The following is a 14068-nucleotide window of genomic DNA, read 5'->3' on the forward strand; positions in this document are numbered from 1 at the left end:
ACACGTACTGTATGTTGCATTGGAAAAAAAATGGTGAACATAATATAAAATCATACTGTTTTAAAAAATTAAAATAGTAATAACATACTTACAAAAAACCTAGTAAGCAGTAACTACCGATTATTAGTGAATATATATACTGTTTTGAACCAAACAACTAACCAACCAACCATGCATGTTCTTCCCCTGCTAATGTTCATATGGGGTGTTTTTCTTCATCTTCAGATAGCTGAATATGGGTCTTTCTGGAACCGGCATACACTTGACAAGCCAACCAACTGGCCAAGAGATGATTGCAATCCCAATACATAAACCCCATTGTCCCCAATTCAACCTCTCTGTATCTGCAAATTTCTTCAGAACCTCTACCATCAAAACCTGAAGAACAATTGTCACTGCAATGATGCCCATAAACAACTTGTTGGTGTGTATTCCCTTGAAGACATTCTTCTTCTCTAGCTTTCTTGCGTTAAACTCATTGAAGATCTGGCAAAGCACAAAAGTGTTGAAGATCAATGTGTCCTTTACCTTATCACTCACACCGAAGATGGCTTTTCCCTTGAATTGTAAAATCAAGAGGACAGTTATCTGGTACAGTGCTTGAGGCAAGAGGTTCCTCCACATGATGTTTGTGATGAGAGGCGCTGTCCTTCCCACTGGTGGCTTCTCCATAAGTTCTTTTGTGGGTTTTTCTGTGGCAAGAGCAAGAGCTCCAAGTGTGTCCATTATCAAGTTTACCCACAATAACTGAACTGCTGTTAGTGGGACTTGACCTGCGGAAACTGCTGCTACAAAGTTGATCACAAGAGCTGCAACATTGACGGTGAGCTGGAATTGAATGAACTTCTGGATATTATTGTACACACATCTCCCCCACATCAAAACTGTAGCCACTGAAGCAAAGTTATCATCCATGATCACAATATCTGAGCTCTCTTTAGCAACTTCTGTTCCTTGAATCCCCATAGAAAGTCCTATATCAGCTTCTTTTAATGCTGGTGCATCATTGGTACCATCACCGGTCACTGCAACAACATGACCTTTCTGTTTCAAGCATTGCACCATTAGAAGCTTATCAAAAGGGGAAGACCTTGCCATCACACAAATTTTGTCAACTTTCTCCAGTCTCTCTTCTGGCGTGTAGTTGCGGAATTCCACACCTTCAATCACTGCTCCGAACATGTCCTGACCAGTCCTGAGTATCCCACATTCAGTGGCTATCGCTTTTGCGGTGAAAACATTGTCGCCGGTAATCATTTTGACATTAACCCCTGCATATTGACATTCTTCAACTGCTTTCTTTACACCTGGCCGACATGGATCCTTAAGACCAACAACTCCTAATAGGGTCAGTCCATCTTCCATAAGCACAAATTTCTGGTCTTTATTTAGATGCTCTTCTGCAGGAACTTTTTTATGAGCAAACGCTATGCATCTGAGGCTGCTAGCTGCCATACCTTGAATAATCTGCTCAAACTTCCTCTTTTCATTTTCATCCATATTCTTAACAATTCCAGAGGCAGTGTAGTAACTTTTGCACATGGCTAGTATCATCTCTGCTGCTCCTTTCCAGTGTACATGGATTGAGCTATCTGTGTTTCTTTCCACTAGAACTCCACTTTGTTTCTTCTTCGAATTAAAGGCTTCTACGTGAAGAATGCTACAACTCTTCACCACTTTCTCCATATCCATCTTCGACTCATGTACTGCCCATGAAAGAATAGCCTTTTCAGTTGGACTGCCAGAGATCTCCACTTCGGATTCCAAGCTAGGCCTGTACACACTACCAGTTGTGTTGAGAGCAACCGCTTCTTGGATCAAGTCGACGACATCAGGAGAAATAGATGTATAAGCTCCTTCTTCCATAGATTCTTTCCCCAACCAAAACTTAGTAACCTTCATCTGGTTCATGGTCAGAGTACCTGTTTTGTCAGTACAGATTGTTGTTGCAGATCCCATGGTCTCACAAGCTGAGAGCTTCCGGACCATTGCGTTATCTACCATCATTCTCTTCATGGAATAAGCAAGAGTGAGAGTCACAGCTAAGGGTAGACCTTCCGGAATTGCCACCACAACAATTGTAACGGCAGCTGCTACAATCCCTATGACAGCGTTTATTATGTCATCAGATTTTGTCTTGCTGCCATTGTACTCTTTGTTTCCATTCTCATCCTCGGTATTCCCTGTGAAGTATCGGACCAACATGACTACAAGAACAAAGAAAGCAACTGCCAAGCCAACTTTACCTATTGATGAAGTTAGCTTGTCTAGACGTGCTTGCAGAGGTGTCTTTTCACTCGTGTCTTGGCTGATTTGGCTCATCATTGCACCCCAATTCGTGTTCATGCCGACTGATGTGACTAGCATCCGGCCATAACCGTCAGCAATTTTAGTCCCAGAGAACAAGAAAGGATTCTCATGGACACTAACCTCAACATGGTCACTCTCCCCTGTCATGCTTGATTCGTCTACTGATAAAGAGTGGCCTTCTAGAAGTAAACCATCAGCTGGAACTTGATCACCAATTTTCAAGCAGATGATATCACCCACCACGATTTCAAATATTGAAATCAGTTGGCGCCTTCCATTTCTCACGGCTTCAATTTGGAGATTGTTACTGACTTTCGACAACTTGTCAAACTGTCTGCTCTGTCTGTAGTTGCTTATGGCTGAAACAGAAATAACCAGAATGACCGCGAGACAAATGCTTCCACCGTCAATCCAACCCTCTTTCAATCCATGCTCTTTGATGCCGAAACCAAGAGAGAGTGCTGCACAGCCTAAAAGAATAAGAATTGTGAGGTCTTTGAAGGCTTCCCACACAAAATGGAGGAACCCTTGTGTTGGTGGTTTCTTGTATGTGTTGGAACCAAAAGCCTCGTGTCTACGCGCAATGCCTTCAGCATCATCACCATTGATTCCATGTTGTGCATCGGTTTTGAGTGCTGATGCCAGTTCTTCAACCCCTCCAAGCTCCAGGAGGTGGTTGAGATTTTTCTCCTTCACAAGATCAGTGAGGCTTTTTTGATCAGCTTTGAAGCCATGAATGGCTGGTGATGAAACTGAACCAATGCTAACAATGTAGTATGGAACCGTGCGTGATATGAATGTGGCTTTGGTGGCTTTGGGTTGAGAAGAAGGTCGTAAAGAGAGGAAGGCTCTAGAGCAGTATATGGTGAGGAAAGCAGAATGCCATTTTCTTTTGCTTATGCCAAGACTAGTGCTGGGAACATCAAGCAGCAACTCAATGCTCCCAAATTTTGCATGCAGGGTGGTAGCTTTAGACATGGTTTGTTCAAATAGCAAATTTACGCACTGGATTGTTGGAAGAGAAAACAGTACTCACCTACGTAAAATTTGAGAAAACGATCCTGGGGATTATTGTAAAGTATCTAGAATGCAATACTAGAATGTAGAATATTGGATAAGATGTTGTCTCCTTGATCTCCTAAACGTTGGTATTTATAATCCTACATTCCTTACAAAAGAAATGGTTTTAGTAACGTACACTGCAGGCATTGGTTCCTCCACGCGCCATTCACTCGTTTACGCTGTTGGCTTTTTCTTTTTTATGATTTGTTTTGTTCTTTCGAAGAAAAGCTATGCTTCATTGCAAATGAAGGCATTCTTATTTTCCTGGTCATGATCTAATAATTTCCCATATTCCTGTATTACCTGTATGAACTATATGAATCGAATAAATGAAGTTTGTTGAACCGTTTTAAGTATATTGGAGATGGTGAACAACTATATTTCTATCTCCATAGTCGTCGTCGGTGAACAAGATGTTATGGTCTGAACATGTGCACTGTGCACACGCGGCGGCGCCGCTCTACATGACGGCCAAAGATTAAACCATTATTGAGAATTTCATACTAGCAACCTCCCACAAAAAGTCCTACGTACGTACCCACACTAACTTTTGTCTGGCAAAATAATTAAGGTAGGATTATGAACTACTACACCATGGCGTGTGACACGAAGAAGATCAACGGAAACACATCACCTGTGCCCAATTTCCATCTGCCCATTATGTGCCACCAGTAAAAGCCTGACATGTGGAATCCCATTCAACACCAACTTAACAGAAGTTTAACTCTGTTAGTTTTGATTAAATTTAATTCTTTTACAAAAAAAAGAAAAGAAAAGAATTCTGACGTCTTTCCTTCTTCCTTTCTGCTTATTCACCTCTCTTCTTCATCGTCTGTCTTCTGAGATATTCTCCCCCGACTCCGACTAAGAAAAAAACCCAGATCTTTAATCCCGGCTTAACTAAGTGAGATTTCAAAGCTTGTGGAACCCCATTTCATTAAGAAATTATTGGGAGAGAAATTGAGAATATGATCCTAAACCTCTCATAACCAAAACACCACCCAACACTGTTGTTTAGTGGCTCATTTTGTCTATGTTAATCTTGTATTGGATTAAGGGTTGTTTTGTAAAAGCCTTCTTAAGGCTTTATAAGGGTAGTAATAGGGTTTCTCCCGATTAAGAGAGTGGAGTTATTGTTCTGCTGCCGAAAGAACACTATTTGAGAGCTGCTGTGATAACAGAGCTGTAGTGTCATTTTGTAAACTATTGTTGTTAGTGGATTTCATTCTTCCTGCTGCTCCGTGGACGTAGGCTATTGCCGAACCACGTTAAATCCTTTGTGTTCTCTTTTGTTCTCTGTTCTTGCATAGATTTGATCTGTGGGATATTTACCGCAGTAATCTCTTGTTCATCTGTTAGTCGTTGTTAGTTGCTGCTGTTACTCTGTTAGTTGCTGCTGTTACTCTCTGTTATTGCTGCAGTTATTTGGTCTGAGCGCAACAAACACATCAGCATAAAGCTTTGATTCTTTGAACTTTCACAGTTCACCACCAACCCAACATTTTAATTTCCTCCACAGCACACCACCAATCTCAATTTTCCTTATCCAAGTATATCCTCGCAGACCCACCATGGAATTTCCCATCCGAATTTGAACTTAAACGCAATAGGAGAGAAACAATCGAACTCGGTATCCTTTCTTCTCCCCACAAGGACCCAAAATATTGAATCAAATCTTATTTCAACAAGAAACCCAGAAAGAAGCCAAGCACAGAAAGTTGAATAAGGGCTCAAAAACAAGTATGCACGCAAGTTTCACCTCAGATTTCATCAAAGCAAGCCGTCAGAATCTAAAATTGAGGTCTGCTTGTGAAGCTTTATAATGGGTGTATGAATTTGACCAGATCTCGGTTTTGATTGAAGTAGAGGAGAAGATCTCAACAAGACATCGTCTGATGAGAAGAAGTAGAGGAGAGGAGAAGAGTTTTTTCGATAAAGGAACCGGAGGAGAAGAGTTGAAAAGGAAGAAGGAAAGGTCTTTCTATTATCTTTTAGGTAAAAAAAGAAAATCAAAACTAACAGAGTGAAACCTGTTAAGTTGGTGTTGAGTGAGATTCCACATGTTGGGCTTTTATTGGTGGCACATAATGGGCACTTCGAAATTGGGCACAGGTGATGTGCTTACAAGATCAACTGGCCGACTACATTTTCCTCTTCTTCGTTAGTTCTGGAACATTTTCAGTATACATTTATGTACATACATACATAGATTATCAGGATTAGATAAAATAATATATAAACATGATGGTTAAACATATGAATTCTTATAAACGGTTAAGATTACATCGTATAAATACACGTCGTGTATATAAGAATTTCCACTTGTTCGTTGACAAATTCTAATTTGATCGAGTTCCATTATTTCTGAGATTTCTGGGATTTCTTGGAAGACACCCAATTTAGATTCACATACATTCCGAGTCCTTGATCATACGGTCTATGCCTATATGGTACAATTTCTCAGATTTTTTGTATATATTACCCTATCAATACATATACTTTGAATAAACGAGTGATAATTAATACAAGTACTTGTTGCATGTTCATTTATAGGAAAATTTTAGGATAATGTAAAATATTTATAAGAGCAACTCTAATATATATTGGTCAAATGATATATGTCCATATCTTTGGTCACAATCTAGGTGGCGATCGCATCGACTGTGTCAAAGTTTTTGATGTGCGAAAATATATCTTGATTTCTAACCATGTTTTGTAAAAAGTTGAAAAATGACCATATGAATGCACAAAGTCTTTATTACCCATAATCATACGATTTGAATAAACATTGAATGATCGAATTGATCTGTCTTGCTAGTTCAAAATATTAGAGAGATGACGGTTAATTTTGAGTCCATAATTATAATAATATTTTTCGTGAAACTAATTTTATGGCTGATACTATTACTAATTAATCTTGATCAATTTAATGACACTTCTTTGTATTAGAATGCTATATAGGGTTCCCGGTGAGGTTTATAAACCTTTGCTATTTGATACTGTAAACGATATTGAATGCCACTTTAATTTATATAAGTTTTAGCTCTTTAGAAAAGTGTATGATTCTAACATTTAAATAAAACTTGGGTAACCACACCTTATATAGATCATATATCATCGACAATTAATTGAGTGATCATTAGTTTATGATTGATCAAAATATACATAATATATTTTATGTGTAACTCATGCTAAATAACATCAACTGATCTTGGAAATTCCCATGAAACAACGGAGAGCATTCTTTCAGCAACAACAGAGCGAGCGCGCTCGGGGAGACCACCGCCACGAAGGCCTCAACCACCTCGAGATAGAGACATCTTTAAGGCAGGCTGCCATAGAGGTCGCTCTCTGTAAATAGATGCTGGTTCTAAATGGCTTGCGCTTATAGGCTAAAAATAGGCTGTGTGGGTCTATCCCTTTATCATTCTGCATTGTTTATGCGGTCAAACATACTTGAGATAGAGATATCAAACTGGAATTTATTAATAATAAAAAATAATACAGAGTCTTGGCGTCTGTAGTTGTGATCTTATTATGACTTCTCGTTTTCTGTTTGTCAGGTTTAGGATGTTGGTCTCTTGATTTACGCAGAATGGATGAAATGTTGCGTGGACAAGGGGGTTGGAGAGAGTTCGCTGTTCTAGGAGATACGATAAACATGTTTACTGGCATGATAAGAGGGTTGATCTTGATGTATAATGTTTCGCGAGACTCGTACAAATTACGCTCTCTGCTGCGCCACTCTTTATTATCAAATTTGGATATCATTTGGCTACCGAATTAGATTAGATGAATCAACTAAACAAAATATGTTTAAACAGAACTGTTCGTGTAAATTACAATTACGGAAGTTCAAATGATCTCCAAATTGGATGAAATTTTACAGAAATGATCTACACATTATGTTATAAACACTCAACGGTGAAGATGTGAAAATGTGACCTAAAAGTGAATGAAACAAGGAGCACCACACTTTAATTTTAAAACGATGTCCCGCTCTAGAAGGGAACTCTGTGTGTGTGTGTGTGTGTCATTTTCAGATACAAACATCCTTATTTATTCAAAATGTATGAATTTCTTTAATTTGACCCACTTTTCGATCATATTTTCTCATCTTAACCGTTCACATTGTAAGTATATATGAGTAGATCATCACTACAAATTTTCAGCTAATTTGGAGATCATTAAGGTATCAAAAATGAATTAAATCAATGAACAAATTGAAACTGTTCAACCTGAACCGTTCGTGTTTTTAGTTTAGAATCACATCTTTGAATGTCTTAACGATTATCAAGGATCACTCATTGTGACTTATATGAGGGATTGAGCATTTGACAAACATTTTGATCACATTTTTTGATCTTAACTATTTAGCTTTTAGGTCATGATCGTTAAGGTACTCAAAACGGCGATTTAAAATTAAAAGTATGAACGGTCCAGGTTTAGCAGATTTGATCCGTCTATTGCTTTAAGCTTTAAGCTAGGTCGACCTTAACAATTACCATTTTAGCTGAAAATTTTCAGATTTGATCTATTCATATAGACCTATAAAGTGAACGGTGTATATCAAAAAATGTGATCGAAAAGTTTGTCAATTGTTCAATCCCTGATATAAACCATAATAAGGGATCCTTTAGTGGAATGACCATATGTGTGTGTATATATATATATTATAATATTATATATTTGTATTATTAGGCCATGAAAAAATCTCATAACTCGGAATATATAAATAACATCAAATTCATCAGAAAAATTTCCTTGCAACAATTCTTTCATACTGATTGGAGGAAGAACATGCATCAGAATTCCAATAATTATTGAATCTTTGCCATGGGGTGACCACTGACTAGTCAGCAATGCTTAAACCCCGAGCTGAGTCAAATACAAAGACACGTTAAGGTTGAGACTAGAGAAAGAATGGTGCAAGCCACAATAGGATAGAGAAATAGCTATACGTTCATACCACGTCTGCATATCTCGCTGTTACAGGACGTAGTCCTCATATGAAGAAGCTGTGGTGCGCTGATCAAAAGAAGATCTTAAAGTAAATTCGAAGAACTTAATTCACTAGGTACAAAGTTAAAGAAGAAGATATATGGAAGGAGTAAGATAAATACAAGAGTTACAACGTACTAAATTCACTCTAACTTGGCGTCCAAATTCCCTAACAATTAAGACCAAAAAAATTTGGTCTTTTAACCAAAAAAAGAACGAGAAAAAGGAACTTAGCGTGATCGATATTTTGATATATATCTTTTAAGCAAAGGGTATCGATAGAAAGGTCGAGCCTCGCGATATAGTTGCAGCTAGCGAGAATCCTAGGGTTGTATGCCATTTCCCATATCCTCAAGGGCTTCTTCCCATGCAGTCCTAGCTGCCTAGCAATATTAGTTTGGATTGTAATCGGATGATCGATTCCGATAAGTCTAATCTTGAACTGTTATCGACCGATTAAAAGCCCTAATATCAAGCAACCTCAAATATACTCGTCATGTTGTTGAGAATATTGGAGTTTCTTCCATTTGGTTCATGTATCTAGTTGATCAACTCTACACTGATTTGGGCATCTTTTTGTGTCTAGTTGTCTTCTTCCCCAAAAGTCTCCTCCCTGCAGGTTGTATCACTTTGGCTTCCACGAAGCCTTCTTTTGAATTTTCTTTAGTTATAATTATCAACCTTCAATCCATTCCTTTTAGTCTTCTAGGCGTCGGCTGTGGAAAATTGTTCATGTTAAGGACGCAGCGGCGTTCGTCAAAGCTTTCCGTCTGGCACACACGTTACGTATATAAAAGCTTTACTCATTCATTCTCATGATCTCATCATCCCGGTAGTCCCGGTAGTACTGTACGTATTACATATTGCATAATCACTTTGCCTTATATGATGGACTAAATACTAGTAATACGTAGAGACTATTCTGTGTTCTGTCTGACAGTGATGTCTGTCAAACAGAATCGGTCCTGGACATAAGCCAACCAAGCTTTTGCTTTGGGCCCTAAAATTTGAGGGTCCCAATAAAAAAATCAGACATATATATTAAAGGAAAAAAAAAAAAAAAAAAAAACCTAACAGCATACTAAGCGTCCAAACGCATGCATTTTCAAGTGCGCACGCGTCTTTCTTGTATTAAGGTCTCCTTGCAGCAGCTCTCAATTTTTCTCAGATGAAAGTCACGAAACTCTTTTCAGGTAACTTTGTCCTCCTTTTCTAATGAGTCCAATCCCATGATTTTTGCAATATCATCGTTGAGAACTTGAGATTAAAAATGAGAAGAGTTTTGATTTCAATTCAGAAGATTGATTGTAAGATAGGTTTTAGTTTGAGTGTTTGATATTTGATTTCAATTCATAGTCCAATCCCTTCTTATTTTCGTTTCCTTTTGTAGTATTGTTTATCTTCACAAAACAACTATTGAAATATGAATGGTATAAAACATGACCTACTGTGTAATATCATATCAGTTGTAACAAACATATTTTACCTTATAATTGAAAGTTATCATTGATAAAAGATAGTGGTATGGTTCTATGGGAGTAGGTTCAATTGCAATTGGGTTTGTTGTTTTTGTCGGGTTTGATATCGTCACGTTATAGTGATGGTATTAAACTAAGGGAAGTGAAATTCACACTCGTTAAATTGTAATCTACGCTCTCACTTTTCATTTGTGGTAACTTAACTTTTGTCTTTTTATGTTTTTTTTTAAACCTCGATGAAACGAGGGTAATTTATTAAAAAGAAAAAAAAGATGAATACACCATAGTAGAAGGGACCTAACTCCACTCTTAACAAAAACAAAAAACAAACCTATAACTCACAACAAAACAAAAAACCAATGTAAATGGTGACTAAAAATAAAAAATGGGAGTGTAGATTACAATTTAGGGATTGTGGATTTCACATCCCTAAACTAAAGTATGGGTGTTAGGGGTCATTCCTCTCTCACTTATCTTTCAGCCAAAAAAAAAAGGTTTAATCAGGGGGAGTCCCAATTTTTGTCTTCGCTTAGAGCCCCAAAATCTCGCGCCGGCCTTGCCGTCAAAACTCAAGAATAGAGCTAGAGAGACTCATCTAGTCATCTGTCAGTGAGTCGGAGTTGAAAGTGTCAAAGTAAATGTCTGTCAGTGAGTCGGACCTGAAAGTGTCAAAGTAAACGTACAACTGTGACCTAGAAGAAGATTCGAAACGTTTGGATTCTTTTTTACTCTCGAAGCAGCCTATATATATGCATGTGTATATCTAATATCTTAGACAATCGACTCCTGTATTCCTTGCTCAATCAAGATGATGTGTTTATATCTGCATCTTCAGTTCTCCTCATCAATTTTATCCTCTTTTTGTTCCCCTTTTACTTCAAAGTTGAAACTATTCTACCCAAATTTGCATACACCAAACAACCCCAATAATGCCTACTATTTTCCATATTAGTGCCAGAAATTGCCTTCCCCAGTTCATGGTGGTGTTGTTGATTGACCACCACCAACTGCATGGTTGATAAGTTGCTTCAAACAAATACAAGAAATCACCAACATGAGGCCGGGGTTCTTTTTTTGTGGAATTCCATGAAGTTAGTGGTGAGCTTTCTTGATTTTAGAGTGCAGATTAGCACAGGTTTTGGTTGAAGCCAAGTTTACGTTTTTCATCGTTTCTGTTGCAGCTTCACCAATCGTCACAGGCTCAAAAGTCAACGACACTACCCAAATTGAAGCTGTGAGAGATGGTGTCAGCACAAGATTTCAGTATTCAAAATTGAGGTTCGCGTTGCCAGTTTGCTAAAGATTGGAGATCTTGAAGACTACTCTTTACAACTAGACTAAATCAAGCATGTGTGGCCATTCTTTGCAAATGCAGTTAGTCTTGCTGTGGTACAAATTCCAGGTCAATCTACTACCAGAAGGTTGACAATGAAAAAATAAAATTTCGGCAGGTGTAGGATGTAGCATTCTCCTTGTTGAGGCCTTCAACTCGGAGACAATGCCGAGTGGTGTCTTGATTAAGAGGAAGGCAGACAATACAATCCATGTACATTATGAAGGAGCTGCTGAGATGATACCAGAAATGTGCACATGTTATACAATGCCTTCTGAGTTGTTAAGGATATGGATTACAATGAGAAAAAGAAAGTTTGAGCAGATTATTCTAGGAATGTCAGCCAGCAGTCTCAGATGCATCGTGTTCGCACATAAAGAGGTTCCAGCAGAGGAGCAAATTGAGGTAGACCATAAAGTTTTGCTACAAGGAAGATGGATTGACCCTTTCGGGACTTGTAGGTCTTAAAGATCCATGTTGTTCAGGTGAAGAAAGCAGTGGAGACTGTCGATATGCAGCTCTGAACATCAGAATGATCACTGATGGAATTGTTGTCACTAAAAAGACCCCAGCCACATAATGTGGAATACTTGAGCCTGGTCAGAAACGCTCGGACCAGTCATAGAAGGTGTCGAATTTCTCACTACACTTCAGAACAGAGAATGGAGAAGGTTGAGGCAAAATGTGTAAATTCAAGGTCTCCTCCTTTTGATAAGCTTCTGATGGTACAATGCCTGAAGCAGCAAGGTCATGTAGTCGCAGTGACAGGTGATGGAACCTATGATGCAGCATCATTGAAAGAAGCTGATATAGTCCTTTCTACGGGAATTCAAGGCACAGAAGTTGCTAGAGAGAGCTCAGACATTGTGATCATGGATGATAACTTTGTTTTAGTTGACATGGTTTTCAGATGGAGAAGATGCGTTTAAAATCAGATCTAGAAGTTCATCCAAGCCCAGTTCTAATGTAAATGTTGGTGCTGTTGTGATCAACTCTAGTTGCAGCCATTCATGACTCATGAGGTACATTGCTCAATCTTTGTATGACTATTAAATATCAGAGTTTTTTTCATCAACAGTCCCTCAACTCTGGTGTACCTACCAATGTGATACCTCAACTCTTAATCGTACCAATGTGATACCCAGACTCTAGTATTGCTATCATTGAAGTACTTCCGTCAGTTTTTTTCAACTTCTCCGTCATCTTGGTGACGTGGCAAGTACGTGAGGCCCACAAAGAGGGTTAAAAGACAAAATTAACCCCATCTGAGAGGAGCAATGTTTTTCCCGCCCTTTACCTTGAGAAAGACATCCAACAATTCCAATTTTGGCGCCAATTTTCCCTCCCTACTCCTTAATTTGTGTCTCTTATCTAAACTAAAGAACTACCGCCAACCAGTCGACCACAATCTGATAAAACCTAGATCAATCTCATTTTCTATTTTTACCCTAGCACTTGTTAAACTAACAGAATAAATATAGAAATTTATATGGAACATCTCATTTCCACAATCTCATAAGAATATAGAAACACATAACTTAACGAAATTCAAATACATGTTTAAGTACCATTAGTTCTTACAAGCAAAAATCATGGCAGATCAACATAAATACTGTTCCATGATGCATAATAATGTTATGCAACACTTAATACACAACCTTAACCAAAAGCCAAAATAACAGGTGAAATCGTTATAAGTGCTGCAATCAAAATAAGTCAAGCTACGATTCAAAGTCCTGCCCACTCTGAAGAACCTTGGCTTGGTTGCAGAGGATGGGATGCTTCATTCTGTGAACCTCTTGCAGCAACATTTTGACCACTTTGAGTGGCAGCTTGCTGTCTTGTTTGTGAAGATGATGCAACAGCACTAAAACCAGCATTTCGTTCCATAGATTCTTTGACCTTCTTCCATGTCTTTCTTGACCTTATGATTTGGTTCCTCAAACTAGCAGCCCCCTGTGGAAGAGGTGGTCTTCTGGCCTACAAAGAAATCAGCAATAGTATAATAAGAGTGGTTAATTCGATCCTATCATCACTTAATTCTCACATTAATTTTTAACAAATAATAAAGAATATTTTCTCAGAATTTTCTCAGAATCAGTGGTATAGAGTTTTCAGAGTTTTTCATAAACCACATACCTTAGGGTTTCTTTGCTTTTTGTTAGCACTACTTGTTCCTGTTGAGGTTCCTTCTCCCTGTTAATATTTTGACATGAGTTAGTGATCGAAATAATGTTGTGAAATGAGATGTGACTTAAACTTAGTCTGAAGTACTTACAGTTGCAGCTGCCTTTGCTGCCTTGGTAATTGGACAGTCCTAATTTGTTATGTCCTTGCTGGCCACATATTCCACATGACATCTTGATTCCAGTTCTTGGAAGTTTCCCATCTTTAGGAGCAGGTGGTGCTTTCTTCTCTTTCATCTCCCCTGGTTCCCTTGTGCCTTTGCATCTTAGGCCTACCTGGTTGCACCTTATAAGGAGGAGGTGCGATGGGGAAATCCACTGGCTCCCAATCATCCTGCCCCGCAATTGGATAGATCATTGGATTGTAGGCTCGCAAATAAGTTGAAGACATGAGATAATCGTCACAGTAGAGTGATGCCTCATGGTTCTTGAATCTTATCGCGCAAATGGCATGGACACATGGTATCCCACTTAGTTGCCACCTTTTACATGTGCACTGATGTTGCCCCAAGTCAACTGCATGAACACTGCCCATCTCTCCGCCTCCAGTGATCTGAAATATGTAATCCCCAGATCTATGTGCTTTATAGCATGACGCCCTCTGCCCAATCTTGTCAATTATTTTCTTGATCCTAGGACCAACTATGTCCTTCCACTTCTCACAAGCAACCCTTCTATTAGCCATTCTTACCATCATA

General features: G+C 38.5%; 1 protein-coding gene across 1 annotated transcript; it reads right to left on the minus strand.

Annotated features, from left to right (window-relative positions):
* On the minus strand, window positions 1–3326 carry LOC101302743 (putative calcium-transporting ATPase 13, plasma membrane-type-like). Its single transcript, XM_004296546.1, has one exon. The coding sequence runs from the start codon at window positions 3286–3288 to the stop codon at window positions 190–192; it is 3099 nt and encodes a 1032-aa protein (XP_004296594.1). The 5' UTR covers window positions 3289–3326; the 3' UTR covers window positions 1–189.
* Between the last annotated feature and the right edge of the window lie 10742 nt (window positions 3327–14068).

The sequence above is a fragment of the Fragaria vesca genome, linkage group LG4 (genome assembly GCF_000184155.1).
Source record: "Fragaria vesca subsp. vesca linkage group LG4, FraVesHawaii_1.0, whole genome shotgun sequence".
Lineage (NCBI taxonomy): Eukaryota > Viridiplantae > Streptophyta > Magnoliopsida > Rosales > Rosaceae > Fragaria > Fragaria vesca.

Excerpts from the sequence above, each read along its gene's own strand:
- LOC101302743 (XM_004296546.1), bottom strand. The coding sequence starts at position 3,288 with ATGTCTAAAGCTACCACCCTGCATGCAAAATTTGGGAGCATTGAGTTG.